The sequence below is a fragment of the Hypomesus nipponensis genome, chromosome 3 (genome assembly GCF_054491055.1).
Source record: "Hypomesus nipponensis isolate SF chromosome 3, ASM5449105v1, whole genome shotgun sequence".
NCBI lineage: Eukaryota > Metazoa > Chordata > Actinopteri > Osmeriformes > Osmeridae > Hypomesus > Hypomesus nipponensis.
The window spans coordinates 9,792,835-9,814,076 of NC_140363.1; the positions used below are offsets into that span (position 1 = coordinate 9,792,835).

Sequence of the window (21,242 nt, forward strand, 5' to 3'; positions counted from 1 at the left end):
TTTTAATGCTGACAATTCTGAGGTGACAGAATGACAGTGATGAAAAGGGCTCCATGTGTCTTTCTGACGTCCAGATGTACAGAAGGATATGTTCTATATAAGACATGCAGTAGATATCATATTTGCCATGTACAGAGCGTTTTAGTATGACCTGAGACTCAAGCTTCAGAATGCCAATCTTGCACACAGGGATATGGAGGTCACTTGCGAAACACAGACTCAGAGGTCTCAAGAGGGACGAAATTAGGACATGGGAAATGTCTGAGTTATGGTTTTCTTTTGGAGGGTCACCTTGGAGAGGAGCAGAGAGGGTAAGAGAGGAATGAAAAAGACAGAAGAGAAGAGAAGAAAAGAAAAGAGAAGTGAAGAGAAGAGAAGAGAAAGGAGGAGAAGTTAGCTCATGGTCATCAGAGCAAAACCTAGCCTCAGGACAAGACACAGATTTTGAGTCATTGCTCTATGCGGCAGCCTCTCAGCCTCACAGCTTCTCAGCCTCACAGCCTCTCAGCCTCACAGCCTCACAGCCTCATCTGTCTCTGGCCAGCCTGACATTTTCATACTCCAGTCAGACCCAACCAAAGCCAACAGGTGTATGCAAAGGTGTCATACTCAAGATACCACACCTGAACAGATCTGTATATAATGAATCAGAGCAGATCCAGTTTTTTGTGGGTGAGTTGTCGACACACCCTTTTGAGAACACCCACAATGTCTCGCCCATTGTGTGGAGACAGGTTTGAAAGTAGAACAAATGAAGCCAGATTCAGAAGTATCCTGACCTCATATCTTCTCATCACAGTTTCCATTAAGGTTGCAGATCTGTACCACTTCCTGTAGCCAAACTGTTTCCAGGAAGAGCGCACTTCCTCCTAGGTTGCCCTTTGCATGCTCATGATGTAAGGTTGGCTTGATGTTTAAGCCAAGAACCGGAAACATTAACATGAAAGGTCTGTTGTTGATGCTTTTGTTTTCAGTGTTGTGCATTTGTAGTCCTTAAAGATGCTTGTGTATGAGTATTTAAGATGGAGGAGAACATGGACATTCATAGATTTACAGTAGTGTGAGTGGGTTGGACAAAACACTCTGGTGAGGTCTGTACAGTTTAGAAACCAACCAGTCCATGCCCTGACAAAAGGAGGCGTGGGCTGGCTCCTATCATCACCATGGCAACAAGAACGCAGCCTCTTGCTCAAAGACACAAAGAGAGAGCGGGAGAAAAGGGAACAGGCAGGAGAGACGGAGCGAAATGCGCGAAAGAGGGAGAAAGAGAGAAAAAGAGAAGGTAGATTAAGGGGCCACCTCCTCATACAATGAATGGCTTTTTAAAGGGACAGGCTGTCAGATGGACAATGGCATGGATGACAACCACTTCATAAAAAGAGTGACTTAGCTTTGCATTCAAACTGCTGCGCTTACGTACGTGCCTGGGCCTCCCCAGCTGGTCGTGTCAGACCAAGGTCACTAGGTGGGTTGTCTTTGAGTTCTGTGGGCTGATCAGGGAGGCGTTAGGGGCTGGTAAACTTGCATGAAGCTTTCATAAGAGGGCTTAGAATGCTGGTCCAATTTCCTGTTTTTCCTGCTTGTACATTAAGAGAATACGTTATTTGCATGCAAGAGCAAACATTCACAGCGATAGGTTGAAACGAATAGTGGTCCTCTCTCTCTCTCTCTCTCTCTCTCTCTCTCTCTCTCTCTCTCTCTCTACATCTTCCTACTCACCCCTGACCTAAACAGCTGCTTGGCATGAAAGTGCGTCAGTCCTACCCATCTTTCTCACCAATCAGTGATCGAACGGGAACGCAGCCGACACAAGACCAGTTTTTCGAGGTCACCGGGATGCTGACCATGTACTTTTTATGTAATGAGCTGTGCCCACATGCATCGGGGAGGGCTCTCCACTGAAGTGGTGGAGCTGTGCCGTGCTCTGCTCTGCTCCGCCCGGATGCTAAGTTTATCACTGGGCCGATCTGTGCCCCCCAGGCACACAGCAGCAGCAACCCAGAAAAGACAGAGCTCCCTGTCACAGTTAGCAGGCAAGAGGGGGGGGGGGGGTTGAGGGGGGGTTGGCTTAGGCCTGTTCTACAAGGCCTATTGTGATACACTAAGGGATGGGGGAGAGAAGACAGTTATGAAAGTATGTGCGCATGCGTGCGGGCGTGCGCGTGTGTGACAGCTGCAATCGAACCATCTAAGCCACTAAATACGTGCTTGTGGGTCTCAAAGAACATACACTTGTTTGGCTAACCCAAAAACAACCATCTTTGACCCCCAAACACGAGAATTATTATTATTTTAAAAAACCCTCTCAAGCACAATAAATGCATTCTTTGTAAATCTATTTACGTTCACTCTTTCACTTTCCCTTTTTGATTTGCTCTCTCTCTCTCTCTCTCTCTCTCTCTCCCTCTCTCTCCCTCGATCTCATCTCTCTGTGAAACCATATCAAACAGTTGCAGAAATAGACAGCATTAGCACCCACATTCTTGCAAAACAACCAGACAATATTACTACTTAAATTAAATCACCATGGCCCATGGTCTGCTTCGCTGTTGTGCTGTGTACAGTGTTCTGTTTGTTTGTGCATTGGTGTTGTTTTGTGCAGGGTTGTGTTGCTTTTCCCCACCCTACCCCCACTCCTTTTCATCTGTGATGCCCAGCTAATGACTCATATATCTAGCAATTAACACCTAGACCCAAACCATTTAATTTGTTCCATACTAATGCAGCTGCTATCACAGTGTGACAATAACAATAATGATGTTTACCATACAGACAGACTGAGAGACCCTGTACCAGCATGGATGCTAGTCTCCCATTAGCCTCACTAGATAGCTTCTACGGCAACAGCTATGACCTGGCATGCACACTGATGCATAGATAACTATGGACCTAATCCTTAAGGAGATCTAAGAATCCTTAGAGAAGTTTCTATTTTGATAGATGCCTAAAAACTGAACCCATGTGACTAGTTCTGTCTAAATCTCTGGAGTAGGCGTACAATTCAGAATGGATGGACTAGCAAATAGCACTAAACCAATATGCATTTATTGATCTTTGGTTAAACAGATCTTTTCCAGGATAACACAGAGGTCGTGACCTATATTGAGTCTATCTATAGGCTGACATCATCGCGCCTGCCTGGAGACCAGACTGCCTGTAATGGAAAAGCTCCCCCAGACTCTATAGAGTAGTGGATCACTTTACAAGGTGACAGTGTTAAGAGCTGTGTCCATGGCATGTTTCTGGGCATTGTCAAAGGGCTGGCATGACATCCCTCACAGGGGCTCCAGTGGGGTCTAAGACAAGCCTGTGTGCATGCCTGTGTGCACAGCTGCCACCAGCTAGCTCCTCTTCTGACTACCCCTAACCTAGTTTTCAGGAATGTGGCAGTCATAGGGGTATTGCCCAACCTACCAGGGTGCAAAGCTATGAGGGTGAGCTGAAAAGGCTTCTGACATCAGGCTGTAGGGATGGATATGGTTTGCTGTGAGCCTTTGACTACAGGGGTCCCAGAACACACTAACCTCCACCCTAAGTCTGTTTCCCATATAAATATACCTTGAAAGATCATTCATGTCAGCCATTGTCACAGAAAATGACAAAAATATTTTCACTAAGGAAGGCAGACTTAGCCGCCAGACGGGCTTTTCTCTGCTTGTAAATCCCTGTAGCAGGCCCAGTAGGGCAGTAAGCTGAGATGGAAAGTTACTAAAGTTACTTGTAACCACATCTCACAGCACCCCGCCCTGTGGTCTACCTGTGGTGAACTCACTGGCATTCTAGTCTGTAACGAACCCGCTCTGTAATGTTCTCCCAATGACAGGGTGTGGCTCTCAGACTCATGACTCCAGACCAGGCGGAAACAGAGAGGGCAGAAATTCCTTCAGCGTCAGAAATATACATATTTTCGATTCCCAGAAACGTATAGTAAGCTGCAACAGTGGTCCCTCACTCCAACACAGGTTTCGACAGCTTTGAGTGAATTGTTGGCGTATTTGTAATTGCTTTGTTTTGACTTATGTTCTTGTCCTTTGAGTTGATTTGTAATACTTTGCTGACTTCTATTCTTTCAAATACATGACTCATTGCCATGGTGAATCAGCAGGAGGGCGTTGCCTCTTAACAGCCATCCAGCCAATGGGACAGCAGGAGCTGCCCTATCTATGCCTTGACATGCCCAAGGTTTACCATGGGACAGGCTCTCCACACTCCTCTCTGATTGGAAGAGAACAGTCCACACAGGGAGAGTTACTCAGGCCCAGTCACTCCTTCCTTGACGCTTAACACGAAATGTTGGAACCTACTCTGGTGGTCCATTCAATGTGACCTTATAAAATGTTATGTAGTTGACATAACTTTGATGACATTTAGCTTGAAATGGCAGTTCATCCACACCCATTCATACCGTGAATTGGTTCCTGACAAGTTATGTGCTTCCCTACAAAACAGTATTCTCTAGACAGCCTCATTTGCCTGAAGACTTACATTTACATTTAGTCATTTAGCAGACGCTCTTGTGACATAAACGGCAACCGGTCAGGCTACATTCCTGCTGTTACCCATCCATGTGTGCAGGTTATTGCAGGAAGATGGCTGTTTGATCTTCTGACAGATTCCTCTACAGTATTTGGGTGTGAACAGAGAGTGCCCTTTAGCCCATGCTAGCGCAGTACAGACAAATGTCATTTACTGTACGCCCTTGTGTGCTTGTGTATGTGCGTGTGCGTGTGTGCGTGTGTGTGTGTGTGAGCGCGTTTGAGCATGGAGTATGCAAGGGAAAAAGGGGAAAAGAGAAAAATGAGAGAAAGAGCGGAAAAGAGAGAGAGAGACACTTCAGCCTACACACACAGTGGTCCTGTGTGCCTCTGAATGTACAGCAGCACCCTGGGTGGGTGTGAGGATGCCTGCTTATTGCATAACAGTGTTTCCCTCCTCCACAGTGAGGAGAACACAGAGCTGTACGAGGGCTGCTATTCTCCCTGGCTTCGTTTCTCCTGTGTGGTCGTCGCAACCTTTCATGTACTGGAGCCAACAGTAAGATCCAGCCTCTCTAGTGGGGACAGTGTTCATGTTGCACCGCATATGTAACGTTCTTCATGTTCGTTCTCATTGAAAGACAGGGAGCAACCGGGCTCTTGGGAAGCCGTACATATTTTGTAACCCATCACATTGATGTTTACTCTTTACGTGTGTTTGTGGGTGAAAGGTTGAGGAGTGCCCACAACACCGATAACATCTACATCCCACTCACATGGTATTGATATGCTGAACATTAGTGTTGGGACGTGATTTTGACAGATTGACACTGTAACCGATCGACAGTGGTGCTGTACACACGCTCTGCTTGGACACATACCCCCTGCATGACCACTGTCCACCAATCCCCATAGGAGAAGGAACAGCTGAGTGACACACCAACAGCAGACAGAGAAGAAGGGTCTAACTTAGAATAACACATTATCAGCACAGTGTCAAAAGGATGGAATTGGAAAGTGCAAAAAACATTTGGTGTAAGCAGTGAATTAGTCTAAATAGTTATTAGAAGGAAAGTGGAGAGCTGTAATTTTATGTAAATTGCACCATCCTCAAAAGCAGCTGATAATTTGGTGAGAAGGCTGGATGAAAAGTAATTACCACCACACTACCACGTGAGTACACTCAAAGCCGATCTTGTATAATTTAGCACAGAGCAACAAAAAACTCTTTACACTGATTCCCACACTGGGGTTACTGTCATTGCAAGCAAATCAAATGTTCATCGAACCAACCTCTTTCTCCCTCTCTTTCTGTGTCGGTGGCTCCCTGCAGAGTGGAGCAGATTGACAGGGAAGGAGACCCACTTCCGGCGGAGTGTGCCACCACAAACAGCTCAGGGCTTCAGTGGAACAGCTATTGCATTTCCCACTGATGTGGAATGAAGCTTGGCAACCATTGCTGTGAGCCCTGGAGTGTATCTGGGCCTATATGAAATGCGCAAATACGTGTGGGATGGGGGAAGGGCAAGTGCAGAGGGTCTCGTATGTGTTGTGTGGATGTCATGATGCACACGTCTGACAGAAAGGGACAGCCCATGTACCCTCGCATGATTGTGGGTGTATGATGGAGTACATATGTGCATCATGGCTAACATGGCTGAACGTGATGGAGAGCGAGATAGGGGGAGGAGAGAGATGCTGAGTCAGTCGAGCCGAGAGACAGAGTAAGAGTGAGAGAGACAGATTCAGAAACCCCCATGCCCTGCAGGTGTGGGGGAAGGGACGGCCAAAGCAAGCAGAAGAAGAGACCACTGCAGGGGCTATGGAGTGTTGAAAGAGCATCTTGTCTTGTGACATTCTAGAGCTGTGAGTGGGACAGTCTCTCTTCCCAATGTCTGGAAAATCACAATCCTGTTGGCATTGAGAAAACTCAAGTCATAAGGGCAACCAAAATAATGTATTTTGAATGGAATGTAGAATGCACCAATCGGAGGCCAGGATGAATCTTGGACCCAGGAGAACTGATTCCCTAAATTCACTAGGACTAGATTAATCTTTTAACAGCACAACCTGACCACAATTAGAATACGATGAATTCAAGCATGGTTACACTATAAAACCTACAGGAAAATAGTCTGTCAGCATTCACAGCAAAAGACTGCATCCACAAGATGATCAGTTACTCACAATATAGCCCAGTCCTGACTTCTGACTATCGCATTAGTGGCACCTTGGCTAATGTGCTTAGCCCATACTGAGCCATACACCCTCATAGCCCTAGGTTCTGACCTGTAGCATATTGACCTGTCATCTGTATGGTGACAGCTATCAAGGACAGGTTCATCAAAACACATCATCAGGGGAGCAGAGCAGCTTGAAACAACAGCTGACTTCCTGTCATCGTCGGCAGTACCAGTGTGATTGATACTGCAGGTTCAAACCCGCTACAAACCAGTCCACATCTGCCCTCGCTCCAAACTGAGGCACTGCCTGAGTCACCGTGTGGTAATAACCTTGCAACACCCTGAACTGACAACCCCTCTTTTTATCCCCCCCCAACCCCACCCTTTACACACACGCACATATCTCAATGACAAGGACCGGTTAGGACTGGTTGTCTGGTGTCAGTGTCATGCGCATGGCTTGGATGAAAGACAGTGTGGTGCTCTCCCTAGCCAAGTCAGTTCATAGCAAGGTGCCGCATTGTGCTCATAAACACATTCATATGTAGACAAGGTCTAAAGATGTACTGTAACAGAGCGATCCACCTTTAAACCTCACACACGCTCAACCTAAGCTCCCATTTTACTGCAGAGGAGAGAAGAGGAGAGGGCATGGAGGAATCAAGTGGCTCACCTTGGTGAAGGTCACACAACCACAGTCACATGCACATGCATGATACAATGCTTCCAAACAGATATGGGAATGCAGGCATGCTTGCACATCTGACCAGACACACACACACACACACACACACACAGTAGAAACACACAGACACAAACACATGGAGCAGGATGCATTAGAGCTGTGTTCCAACGCAGAGGGGAAACTGCATCATGCACTTAGTAAGCACAGGGACTGCATTATTCATAGAGACAGTCAAAGAATATCAGAGAAAGCAAGACAGCGTGCTGCTGGGCTGCATCGTCCCTGCATACCAAGCAGAGCCCGGCTCTCTCTCACACAGCGCTGTACAGCAGTCCTTACTGAGAGCCCAGGGCTCCAGTGCACATGCTTCACTTCCTGTGTGCACAGAATGTTAACATGTAGTCAGTGCTCGGATTCAGTCGCATATCTGCCGAGTAATTTTCGTTCCCCCATTAACATGTTGACGCGAAACAGAACCGGAATGAAGCACGAGGGGGGAAAAAACAGGTCTGTCACGTCAGGAGCCCACCACAGAAAGAAAGGGAGCGAACGCAACCATTTAGACTCCACTGTTGTGTTATCGGCTCTAATAAGCTCCCAGTGCAACAGTGGCAGCAGCAACAGAGGGGAATGTAATAGAAATAATAAGTACGTCCTCAGCGGCAGGCTGAGTAGGACTAGGAGCCACGTAGAGAGCTTGGACTCAGGGCGTTTTAATTGCCTTTAATTACAGCAGGGAGAGAGGCTGTGAACTGGAGTACAGAAGCCTAATTGCCATGCCATCCAAGTGCCCCCCACGCACGCCCCCTCAACAAGAAGCCGGGGCCACCCCCTGCTCTTGTCAACTAACCAACCTGCCAGTTAATACACACACACACTGCACACACACACTCATATACACACACACACACCACTCAATCTTTTGGTAAATGTAACATATGGTAACTCCTTTCTCACTGTGATCTCAAAGGTGGCTTGAGCACATTTTGGAGGTAGAGGTTATGACAAAGGTGTATATTTTAGTACCATACATGCACTTAGCAGAGCCTCGGGATTCCAGACTTGAGTGAGTTGGTGAGAATCTCCTTGCCTTGCACAACATGGCACAAGCCACATGATGTTGTTGATCTTCAATATCAGTTCACTACATTTTATGGTGATCAAAACAGATGTTCATTGTGGATGGTAGAGATATCTAGAGAACATTAAAACGAAACACAGTTGATTCTGCTTTCATGTATAATTTATCCGGCAGTCATCAGCAGCAGAAAAGACGGCCCAGGGATTCGACAGTTAACGCTTGAATTTCCATTTGCAATAATGCAGCAATATAGCTACGGAGCCAACAAGAACATCATATTGATGGCTAATGTTCATAATAGTGGATAGTGTTGTTCCCTGTGTTGGCAAACATCTAATTGCATTCATCATTGAAATGATCCACTCATGGACATGGGCTGTATATCAGTTGGTCCGCCTCCGAAAGAACTGCTTCCATTAGCTCTCCCATGCTGGATGGTAGAACAGACAAAAACAATATTACAGCCGATAAGAAAATAAGGTGTCCAATCTTTCTAACCTGTTGACTGTCAGCTACATCACATCTGAGTTTGAGGGCTGCCTCTTGTGTGGCTTTGATTTATTGCTTTAAGTCAGCCTGTCACCACTTTCAAGCCGTCCTGTCTTGATTGAATCCTCTCATCTGTTGAAGTGACAATGACAGTGAACCTGGGTAGTTCTTCCATACGAACTGCTGTCCTGTTGGCTGATATCCAGATCAAGAGCTGTAAACTGGAACTGAAGCCCTGGGATTTCCCAACCTATTAAAAGACTCTATTTATAACCAGCAGCACTGCTGTGGACTGGAGACTCTCCACTGTCTCGGAATGTCAGGTTTCAAAAGAAATGGACATTGTCTCTGGGTGGGCCATACTGAGTTTAGAATGTAAGTACATTAACTCACATGTCAAAATCTAGTCAAGAACAATCTTTTGAGTGAAATCATCATGCATCTGGATGTTTGATTGACAGATTTAAAAATATATTATAAACGTATGTTTAGCAGAAACACTCTGTAGCCTTTACCGTGCATCTGATTTAAACTACATTAACAGCAGTCTGTTTCCTACTGTTCAATACTTTATTTGACTAATTTATATTATTGGTCATTGGTCTATCTCTAGTTGACTTGTCATCTTTGTGCTGTACACCATACCACACACATCCAATCACCCACTGTTAAGTAGATAGATAATTCTTCCGATGACACTATAAACTTGACTTTAGTCCTATTTACCTTACCTTCCTTGACTGATTCTTAATAGGAACTTGCACTGGAACATCTCATGTTTTGACCAGTGGTGCTATGTAAACACATTAGAGTACCACACCTATACTCCTTGACTCATCTGTCTTTTCAGATCTAGTTTTAGTCCTGGAACAATGTATTAAATCATGATCTAATAATGCCACATGACCATGCTGCATAGAGTGTTAAAGTACAGCTAGGGTTTGTAAGCTTAAGCCTCCTCCCACACTGCCTTCTCCAGGTAGCCAACTCCAAAGCCATTTTATCTTGCAGCAATGTATAAAATGTTGTCATTGCCCCCAATGTCTGAGCTTCCAACATAGCCAAAAAAGCTGACTACTATGGAGAAGAAAAAAGTCCAAATTGAGCAGCGTGAGAACAAAGTCGATCTTTATCATTCTCTTCTTAATTTTACAGTTCTTGAATCATCCTTCAAATTGTGCTTACCAGTAGTCAAACTGTTTCATAACAGGACAAATGACAATAATAATATTCTAATACATTTCAGGTTTGTATATATTCAGTATGTTGCCTCTTGCTCTTTCTCAGTTGACAGTCATGACAACATGTAGAGCACTGGGGTGCTGACAATACAAAAAAAATACAAATAAGGGGATTGGTGCTTGGAGTGTACTTATTGTCATGTACCTTGGAAACATGACAACTTGACCCAAGAAACGTATGTATCAAAACCCAATAGTGTCTGTCTTTCTGTCTGTGCAGGGGATAGAGAGAGAACAGTAAGAGAGAGCTGTTGCCAGGCAGACAGGTTTCAGTAGAGACCAACAACACCCAAGAGCCTCTGGGTGTTACATAAGCCCACGCCTGTTCAGTTACGCAGCAGCCTGTGGGATCCAAAGGTGGCTGTCAAACTAGTGAGTGGAGTGATGGTAAGCTATGTCTGCAGGAAACAAGATTTGGGGATTTCTTGGAGAAAACAAAGTTATTTTCAAAGCAGTGTTTGTTGGCTACCTGTCGGCCGGTTTCTCGAGGTCATCCATTACAACTGTTTGTGTCGTTTTATGTAGCCTTACCTGCTGAATTCATGACAACATGCAGTCCGTCACAATGGGATTGGGACACACAGCCATCTCTGTATCTGGGAAAATAAATCAATGATAACCAGGAATCCAGTAGCTGTGGGTTTGAACCTCTACTCATCCATGACAGGAAACTTCTAGAATTACAAGATTGTGAGGAAACATTCCAGAACTGAAACGGATCCCATGAAAGGCAACTGCAGAGTCATTCTGATCCACATTGACCATTGTCCCTTCAACTCTCATGCCATAGATACTTAGAGATTGTAGAAAGCATCCGGACAGCATTGTCAAGACTGGGTACAGCATGAAGGAGAATGTGACTCAATGAACATTTTGGGTCATTTCACAGTTGCTCTCTCTTTTATGTCTCATGGGACACAGTACACAGATACAGACTTCTCTGTTTGCCTGTTCTCACTAAACATCAGTATGTGGAAGGACATGGTAGTGCTGTCTTGTTTGCGTTGCAATGTAGAACCATTATACTGTATGGAAGCATGGAAGGCCTGTCTATAAGAGTCTGGATGCCTTTCACTTCAGCTAATGCATCCTGCCAATTATCTGACAGTAAACCCACAGGGCACAATAAATGGACGGCAAAAAATGGCTTAGAAAAATGCCTAACAGGGAAGTTGCAACAGCACTGGTGTTGTTTCTCTCTCTGCCGCAATGCTTCAAGTCGGGGAGGTAAAGAAACTGTGGAAGTAAATACCTAAAGAGATTGAAAAGGAAATTATCTAAAGAGAGAACACTGGGAATAGTTACTTAATTGGCCAAGGCAAAATGATGCATCTGCTGTCAAGTGGATAGTGCTACGTCTTCAGAAATCCATCTGTAAGTCTTATTGGAAGAAAACATGATGTGATCAATGTATAATGTTGACTAATTCAAAGTGGTTCTAAATCAGAATAGAAAGGTTTCTAGATTTATTTAGTCTCCAATCTTGATCAATATGATTGAACATTAATCAATGGCTTCCAGCAGTGAACATCTGCCATCAGAGGACATCACCAGAGAGATGTGTTGCCAACTGAGAGGACAGGTGGCTGGATATCTAGTGTCTGTGACAGCCCAGGGATAAAAAGGAAGTTGCTGGCGGTCGGTAGCCAGGTCTATTTCTGTCATGATTTGTCATAAGCTCTATTACCTCCTGAATAGAATCCTTCAACATTACCTTCGTGGCGTTATTCTCATCTGAACAATCAAACGCATGGTATGCTGGTGGACATAGCTATGCTAATTCCAAGATAAACAAATATGAAAGAAAAATATCTAAATCACTGTCGCTTAAGAACTGGGTGCCACGCCCGCCTCCGGGCCCCTCCGATGCTGTTACTGCTACAACGTGTGAAGGGGGCTGGAAGAGCATCACTATGGTAACGGTGACGTCTTCTCCCTTGCTCTAATTGGAGGAAACCCCGTGGCCCCAGCCGCAGCCTACAAGTCGGTCTAACTTGCGCTAAATACCCTCCCCTTTTCTTAACTCAAAATAACCATTGGTCAAAATATTTGGAAAGGACTGTCAATCATCAGAAAACTCTATTTGTGATTGGACAGCTTTTTTTTTTTTTGTAACGCCCTGAACTAATACGTTGAGTTGAACTTCACGGCTACTGTGCTGTTTTTCGCTTTGCTTCACACCAATCTCAAATCGGATCAATTCGAAGGAGCGTATTGGCATCTTAGAAGGTTAGAAAATTGACGAAGCTTGTTTCTTTCTTTTCTCTCATTCATATTTTGTAAGATGTGATAATGTAGCAATGATTTGACAAGGTTTTTTTTGTTAGTAATGCATGCCTGTATGGAAGGAGTGGCCCAACGCCGAGCCTGAGAGAATAGCTAGCAAAAACGAGCTTAGCTGCTATCCTGTATGTAAGCTAGCTGCCTTGATAGCTAGCTACGCTAGCTTTCAATCGGCAGCTTTATGCATTCTTGTGGCACAGCCTTATCTTGTAATCATTGACAAACGTTAGTTTGGACGATAGACTAGCTAGTCTGGACCAAGCCTGGTTGCTGGTACAGTAACTGAGAGGTAGCCACCATAGGCTTTAAGGTTTAGCTAGCAAATATATTCACATGCTAGTTAACATGGCAGATATTCGTCTTGTTCGGATAGTTTAGTGAAGCACCTTCTACTAGCTAGCAAGCTAACGCGTTGTTAGCTGGCCATCGTCATCTGGGCTAACTATTTGGTTGGTGAATAGCTAACTAGCACCAGCAAACCACAAGCTCAATACTTTCGCGATCAAGCCGGTTTTTTTTCAGCTTCCTGGAACTGATGTCGAAAACTATAAATTGGTTACTGTAGCTTGTCTACAGTAACGGTATAATTGCTTTTAGTCTGACATCCGTGTGTCGTTCGCTCGTCCAGGTTCAGGCCAGGGAATTGCACCCTCAGGCCCTGAGGCAGGGAGAGCGGAGCGTTCACCAGCTGGCAACAGCTTACTAATGGGAAGCAAGCTTGCTGCAGGATCGTTGATTTGTGAACGGATGAAGGCTAACGACTTTAACTTAAATCTTTTCCTGTCATCATGATCTAACGTTACACCCTTTTCACCTGCAGGTTTTGACTGTGGAATACTCTGCATCTCTACCTTTCGACCTTTAACTTCCCCTCTATCCATTCCCTGTTGCATTCCCGGACTATTTTTGAACCTGACTTTTGACGAATTAACCTAAGGTTAAACATCACTTTAAAAAAACAATGGATAAAACGGAGCTGATTCAGAAGGCCAAGTTGGCTGAGCAAGCCGAGCGTTACGACGATATGGCCGCATCCATGAAGGAGGTAACTGAGAAAGGAGGCGAGTTGTCAAACGAGGAGAGGAACCTTCTATCTGTCGCTTACAAGAACGTGGTCGGGGCTCGGCGATCGGCATGGAGAGTCATCTCCAGCATCGGACAGAAGACCGAGGGAAGCGACAAGAAACTCCAAATGGTCAACGAATATCGGGAGAAGGTGGAATCCGAGTTGCGCGATATCTGCAATGACGTTCTGGTAATTACTGTAGTTTATTAATTAATTTCAGCACAAGGCGTGTGTGTGAAGTTTATAGGATGATGTGAATCGGTTTTCTACTGTAAAACTGGAGATGGTACAATTTCTGAGATAAAACTATGGAAGCTTGCAGGGCAAGCGTAGGCTCACAGATGGGTATAAATAGCCAAGTTCAATTAGCCATGTTCAATAATGTGTTGCTGAATCAGTGCACAAACGACACATTCTTGCGATTGGGTCCACGTTTGCCGTTACGCTTTTCCCATTGGTCAATATGTGTCATGATCACTGAAGGTTACACGCGTTTGGTTGCCACTCATGGCAGTCGCTTTTCTCCACCTTCTTCCCAAGGCGTCTATGAGTAAGCACGGGACCTCAGTTATTCACCCAACTCCAGCGGTGCCGCAGGAATCTTGTCTCTTTGCTGCCTGGGAAGATTGGGGGGAGGGGGAGAGAAAGGAGGCATTTCTCACTTGGATGTAGGTTCCCTGTAAAGATTGAGGGTAGCAGTATAGTTGGTGTTTGGCTTTAGTTTGCTTCATAAAATCAGATCAGTGTAACTGCAGCCAGATCCAGTTTAAACTCTCATTGACACTATCGAAGAGGTAGGCCTACTGCATGCACAAATATCAGTAAAAAGGCACCTGTATACATTTTTGGGGGGGGATCAGAGCATGTTCAATCAACGTATTGTTTTGAGTCCTATTTGGATCAAACAGAATTTGACATCCTGTGATTCCCCCTTTTCTATAAATGGTACCTCCACCCAGCCCAAGAGAATAGGAAGTATTTTATTGTCATCTCCGATTCCTTCCTTGTGGGAATCTGAAACAATGGCTGCTTGAACTATGCGAGGGTGTGAACTGACAAAGTTCATGAATGACTGCTCTATACAGCAAGGTGTGCCAGTCTGTGGGTGGAACAGACAGGAACAGTAGTAGCCGAGCCAGTGTAATACAAAGTGTGTGATACTCCCCCAGTCTCATCTGGTGCACAAACGTAACTTGTAATGTGGCTGGCCAAGTGAAAGAGTTCATTTAGAATTGTGTAACAGGGCTGCCATAACCCAGTTTGCTCAATAGGTCTCTGATGAAAACTCCCATTGGGGGACAATATTGATCACATTCAGACTATACGGAAGCAAGGAATCACTGCAGTTGCGTTTCTAAACAAGGACTCTTGCGACATACTCCAATGGTCTTTATTCAATGTCAGTCCGGTCCAACTATACATTTGTGTAGTATCTAGGGTCTGTTGCAACCCATCTTACTGAAGGCCGAGGTATGCTTCTGCGTCTCCGTTTACGGGTGGGCTGGCGCACGGATACGGACGGATAGACTGCGCTTATGGTTCCGTAGGCTGTGGGTGCTGAAAACGATTCACCGCCAGAAGTGTAGGTGGCGCAACGGTTTTTTGTTTAGACGTTGTGTTTATTTAACTAGGTTGCCAAGAAGTCGGAGCAAATTTACAAATGAGCCGTTTCATCAATAAAATACGCACATTTTCAGCAACTACACTGCCCGTTTCTCGTCACATTTGAATTCAGATGCTGATTTACATGTATTGTTTAGCTGAAATATGAATTGTAAAAACTTACAAGCAATGGCGGTCAAAGGTAGCCTGGCTGCCAGCCCAACTTCTCTCCGCCCACAAAAAAATTTGGTTGGGAAGTTGGGTCTGGAGGGTCTCATATTGGGGAACAACTACAGAAAACCAGAATCTGGGCGTACCAATGATATTGCCAGGGCGGGCTTTATACGATGATGGACAGATGATCAACAGTAATGTAATCACCCACGTCACAAAAGAGCGCTTAAGTTGAATTCGTTTTGAACAAACAACATATTACGTTGCTCTGATTGCTTTTTAGGTCTATCCAATTGAGCGAAGAGGCATTTGTTTTCCAAGCTCGTTTGAAACACGCCCCGTAGTCACAGCCCTCACAGCCCAACAGAGAGTTCTCAGACTCATATTCTGACTAGAATTATGAGTATGACAACGTCAGGCTAGGTCAAAGGATTCTGTTCGTCCTGCTATCATGGCGCCCCTGACTCAAGCGGTTCTTAATACTGACCATTCACAGCCAATGCGGTCTCCGTAGCTACGACGGATAGTTAGAAAATTCAGGAGGTGCACTTCAAGCTCTCCGAGGGCTGACGGAGAGCTCGTACAGGGCATTCCACGGAGACGAGGGCATTCCCATGTCTGTTTTTCGAAAAACGCAGAAGCATATATCGGCCTTTAGAGAGATGTTTTCACTTGTTAAATCTAAGACAGAGGGGAATGGCTCTTCCTATTATTCCTATCCTGTCTTGAAGTGGATTAAGGGAGATCGAGGAGGAAGCTTAGCCGGCAGGCTGTAATCATTTCCCTGAGCCACTGGCCTTCTAAACAGTAGGTGTTCATGTGGGCTTTGAGGGGCTGGAGATGGAGCAGCCTCCTTGGGAAGCAGTTTGCTGCATCACAAGCTGGGATCCAGAAGTATTAGGTGATTCATGAGGAGGAATTGGAAATGTCACTTCTGCTGCTCAGTCTTAGTCCTGACTGACCGATCACTTCCGCTGGTGTGCCAATGAGGAATGAAGGATGCGTTGTAAGGGTTTAATTCCAAAACGCTACATCCACCAATTGAAATATGACTGGTACAGCTTGAAACATGTTTACTTACATAAGCCATCATATGCAGTTTGATGGTATAACCTACACTGAGTAGTCTCATTGATCTGGCAAAAAAGTGGACCATTTCTATCTTCCTTCAAACGGTCATGACATGTTTTATGTTCTAATAAGAGGCTCCCTGCTTATCCAGCAGACACATTGCAACAGATGTGAACCCATTGTTCTCCTGAGTCATGTTTGCGTAAATGCGGCACAACATCTCAAACACAATAAACACACCCTCAGACCACACCTTGCTGCCTGTCCACTTCCTGTCTGTTAGTGTGTGTGTGTGTAAGAGAGAGAGCGAGCAAGCAGATGTATTGTGCACGTTCCTGTCTCAGCCAGAGCTTGTTGGCTGAGGGCGTGGTGGGGTGAGGGTGTGGATCACACCTCGTGCCCCAACTCGTCCCCCCGCTCAGACGGGCTCCTCCTGGTGACCCAGAGCAGGTGAGCCTCTCCTCTCAGCTGGCAGGGAGAGTGCCCCCACTCCCCCACCAGCACATGCCAGACTGAACATGCAGGCTGGTGCCTTTCATCCTTTGCCCCAGCTTGGTTTAAGGCTTTACCCAAACACAGCAAGGTGCCTCAGCTAAATAGATGGTGGTGTGCACAAGGGCACACACACCTTTCTATCCATGCACATAGGTAGTCCTGTGAGCTCGCTCTGGTAGAAATGCATTCAATTATGTTCTGCAGTACAGAAGTGTAAATTCTATCTGCATTTTGTTGTCCCTCTTTTAGTCAAAGGTAAAGACGAAGCAGGCCCACTTAGACAGTAATCTAGGCTGGGTTTACTTGCCTCCTGGATATAGGCTAACCTTGGCAAGCCGCATTTCTCAAAGTCAGACTGGTTATAGGTTGTCATGGTGATGGCCCACATTGTCTGCGATGCTACCCACCCAGACAGATTTATACTCAAAAGTGATTGGCTATTCGCAGTTGTACCCTTGTCTACATAGCAGTGAGCCACTTTGACCACACGCTGCAAATTGTATTTATCAATTTGAGGATGGGGAGATATTCCTGTCACAGCGTAGAGAATTTCACAGATTTCTGTGATTTTTATTATGGAGAGAGGTGTGTCAGTGAGACAGAAATTCAAGCACTGTGTGAATTCATTTCAAGGAAGCGAGGCCATTCTGTTTTTGGGAATGAATTGGGCTGGAATGCCTGGCACTTGAGACATGCACTTGTTTCACCTAATCCCCTATTATCTGTCAGTTAATAGATGGGAGTGGCCGAGGGCTGGCTGGCAGGCAGGCTGGCCCCAGTGATTTAGGTGCTATGATCTGACCTGTCAGCCACTGTACCCCTCTCTAATCCAGAGTTAGCCTTTCCTCTATGTGCGTCTCAGGATGGAACCTATCCCATCCTCAGAGAAATGGTTTATCTGGTTTTTAAAAGCATTAATATGGCTTTTTAAACCTGGTGGTCTCCCAGACACAGATAAGCAGTAATCTGGCCACAACAGGACTAAACATTCCATGCATGTATGATGTCTTGGCTAGTGTACACAAAGTGATCAATACATCTGTCTTTCTTCCACAGGAACTGCTGACTAAATATTTAATTGAGAACTCCACAAACCCTGAAAGCAAAGTCTTCTACCTAAAGATGAAGGGGGACTACTATAGATACCTTGCTGAAGTCGCTTCTGGAGCCGACAGGACAGGTATGGGATGAAACTGAACCTCTTGTTGCAAATGTACTGTCCCTGAGCTGAATTTTTGCAGCCTAGTTAACAAAAACAAATGTGTCTGAACTCCGTTAAGCCCTGTTCCATTCCTCTAGAATGTGTCTGGCTGGTTGTAGACATAAAAAGAAACATTCAGGGCAGATTTGCGTCCCAGCAGTTGTCAGTCGCTGTGGTGGAGATGACTCCTAAACCCGCCAAAATCTCCTGCTGATTGTGTAACTAACAGCAGGATATTCATCCCTCCCTCCTCGGAAGTCTCAGTACATAAAAGCCCAGCCCCCCCCCCCACACACACACACACACACACGCACACATAAACACACGCACACACTCCCAACTTCATTACCGTGTCATTTTTCAAGGCGCATTCTGTCGCATGCCATTGTTCTAGTCTGCCTAGGTTCAAACTAGGCCTCCCTCCTGCTTTGAACTCAGGGGCCCCTTAACGAGCCAAAATAGAACGGCACATTTTGTCAGGGAGCTGGAAATGGTGTCAAGCAGGGACTGGTGCGTCACACTCACGCGACCATCGTGCCTCATCTCATAGGAAGGGGAACAAAAAGGGGAGGGGTCTCTGTCGGCGCTATGGGCCTCATTTCTCTCTCTCCCCTCTTCGCTCTCTTTCTCTCCTCCTCTACTCTCTCACGAGGAGGCGTTGTGTAACCTACACTAAAGAGATCTCAGTCTTGACTGCCCCTTCTCCTGTGAGCAGAGCATTTCACATTTTCTCTTTTCCCCTTGTGTGTTTGCTCTCTTGACAAAAAGGAAATCAATGTGCTAATAGATGGCATTGTTCCCCTGCAGGTTCATGACTCTGGCTCCACTGCTATGATATGAATGTGCAGGCATAACCGAATCATGGACTCGCCTTTATTTTATTTTTAATTACCCACTATGTTCGTTGTTGAGACTTTTGTGGAACTCTCTTTTTTGTTGTTAAAATTTACCACATGTAAAAATATAAATTGTATTGTGTATCAACTGCTGCATTTCTTGAAAAAGGCCTATTTAGGAACACATGGCCTAAAATGTAGGTCTCTTCTGGTGTCCCTAGCAACCATCGACAACTCTCAGGAGGCTTACCAGCAGGCGTTTGACATCAGCAAAGAGAAGATGGACCCCACACACCCCATCCGCCTGGGCTTGGCCCTCAACTTCTCCGTCTTCTACTATGAGATCCTCAACTCCCCAGAGAAGGCCTGCTCACTGGCCAAACAGGTCAGCCAACCCTCAAACAGCTGGACTGGCTTCTGGCTGTGTAGGAAATGGATCTCAGTACTGTACATTACTGTCACTGCATGAAATGACAACTGAGTGCTGCTCACTGTAGATTCGGGGTGTTTTTTGTCTGTTGCCTTGATCATTGAGGGTTTGGCTTTTGTTACATTGGCAGGCGTTCGATGACGCCATTGCAGAGCTTGACAAGCTGAACGAGGAGTCGTACAAAGACAGCACTCTCATCATGCAGCTCCTCAGAGACAACCTGACAGTAAGTGTCCCTCTGTCTGTCCTAATGACCACAGGAAGATTGTGCTCCCTGAATTAATAGCCACATTAAGTCATTTGCATGTCATTTGATTTATCAGGGAAATTGCCGAAGCATTTGTGGCACCTTTCCCAGGGAATGCATGTGTTTCTCTAAATGTTTAAAATGTTTCCTTCCCCTCGTCTTTTTTCCATCCTTCCTATATCTCTCTCTCTCTAGTTATGGACGTCCGACAACGCGGCTGAGGAAGGTGAGGGCGGGGAAGCAGGAGAGGCTGGCGAGAACGAGAACTAAAGCTTCCTCGGGTCTCCTCCCCCTTACAAAAAAAAAAAAAAGAAAAACCTTTTTACACGTCTCCATTCCTTATTGCTCCACTTAAGATTTATTCTAGTAATGAAACCCATTTACTGAAAGAGCTGTGTATGAAAATTCAAAATCATTTAGTCTTTTCACACCACTGCTCTTGGTCAAAAAATGAAAAAAAAGAACCCTCCATTCCATGGTTTGTGTTCATCCTGGCCTTTCATATGTGCAGTTTCTGCTGTAGAAAAGTATTAATAGCTTCACTTTGTATCGACATTATAGTTCAAATTAGAGATGAAAAACAACGTTTTAGGGCCTACTGTTGAGCGACAGACATCGCCAGTCCCATCACATGAAGGAGTTTGGATTATTTGTCAAGGTGGAAAATATTTGTCGGAATAGATTTGCAAAATAGTACCCTCCCCTCTTCACTCTAGTCTCTTCAAACGGTTATGTGGTACGGTTCCAGATGCTGACACCATACTATCAACCCTTACTGCAGGGAGCTCTAGTACTGATGCTGACCTTGACAGTTTCACAGCCAGGTGATTTCCATTGGTTTAAAGTCCCCTCCCCCTCCCCTCGGTTATGTATTCACAGTCAAGCATGTCTAGTTGAGGAGAAAACAGTGGGGCTTTCTAAAGACCAAATATAGGAACATGTTAATGGAAAGATGAAAAAATAAAAGAATTCCGTCATGCATGCCATTTAATAGTACACTGGAATGGGACCCAATGCTGTATACACACAAAGTCCAAATGTTAAATTTTAGTACTTTTCAATGCAGGTTTGTGCACATGTAAGAGGGTGTTTGGTTAGTCCAGTGATTGTCATTAGAGATTTGGACCACTATTGTGTTTTTGCTAATCATCGATTGTAGTCCCCAAAAGCCTTGTGGAAATGTTTAATGCCCTATGTATCAGCTATGTAACATGAATAAAAACATTTTATAAACCAAGTAACATCTGATTTTGTTTTTTACTGATTGATTTTTCAGAAATCAATGTTCCATTTAATTAGTCTTTCATGTAATTACTCTCTCATGTAATGTAACGTGGAACAATAATACCAGCCGTAAAATAACCAGAAGCTCATTTAGAATGTTTTGTCAGCACATTTGATGTACTGCCTCAGAATTGAGGATGTTGTGTGATGGTGCATACACACCGTTTCATCTATTAAGTAGCCCGTTTCCTGGAGGTGATGGCTGGCTCTTTAGGTTACCCCTGACTGAGGTGAGGCACCTCAATTCAAGCTCTCAAAATGAAGCCTGGTTGGTTGAAACCTTTGAAATATTAATGAGAGAGAATATTATTTTGGGATGGTGACTAGGCTTCATTCCTAGGACCTAACAGTGAAGAGCCAATTGTATCCCTAACACAAATTCAGTCATTCCATGACCAG

At 45.0% G+C, this 21,242-nt stretch overlaps 1 protein-coding gene and 1 long non-coding RNA gene across 2 annotated transcripts; one reads left to right on the plus strand and one right to left on the minus strand.

Annotated features, from left to right (window-relative positions):
• Positions 1–10,029: 10,029 nt before the first annotated feature.
• Positions 10,030–12,036, minus strand: LOC146299712 (uncharacterized). The gene is made up of 3 exons (XR_014734405.1): positions 11,869–12,036; positions 10,686–10,750; positions 10,030–10,496 (listed from the first exon to the last, which is right to left on the minus strand). It is a non-coding gene; the product is annotated as an uncharacterized LOC146299712 (long non-coding RNA).
• A 220-nt stretch (positions 12,037–12,256) lies between these two features.
• On the plus strand, positions 12,257–20,796 carry ywhaqb (tyrosine 3-monooxygenase/tryptophan 5-monooxygenase activation protein, theta polypeptide b). The gene is made up of 6 exons (XM_084675377.1): positions 12,257–12,383; positions 13,258–13,692; positions 17,902–18,025; positions 19,104–19,267; positions 19,443–19,538; positions 19,755–20,796. Exons 2-6 carry the CDS (start codon positions 13,399–13,401, stop codon positions 19,827–19,829), a joined length of 753 nt encoding a protein of 250 aa, XP_084531503.1. The 5' UTR covers positions 12,257–12,383; positions 13,258–13,398; the 3' UTR covers positions 19,830–20,796.
• Positions 20,797–21,242: the final 446 nt, after the last annotated feature.

Excerpts from the sequence above, each read along its gene's own strand:
- ywhaqb (XM_084675377.1), top strand. The coding sequence starts at position 13,399 with ATGGATAAAACGGAGCTGATTCAGAAGGCCAAGTTGGCTGAGCAAGCC. Across the intron at positions 13,693-17,901 it reads ATATCTGCAATGACGTTCTG|GAACTGCTGACTAAATATTT; the intron begins GTAATTACTGTA and ends TTTCTTCCACAG. Across the intron at positions 19,539-19,754 it reads TCCTCAGAGACAACCTGACA|TTATGGACGTCCGACAACGC; the intron begins GTAAGTGTCCCT and ends CTCTCTCTCTAG.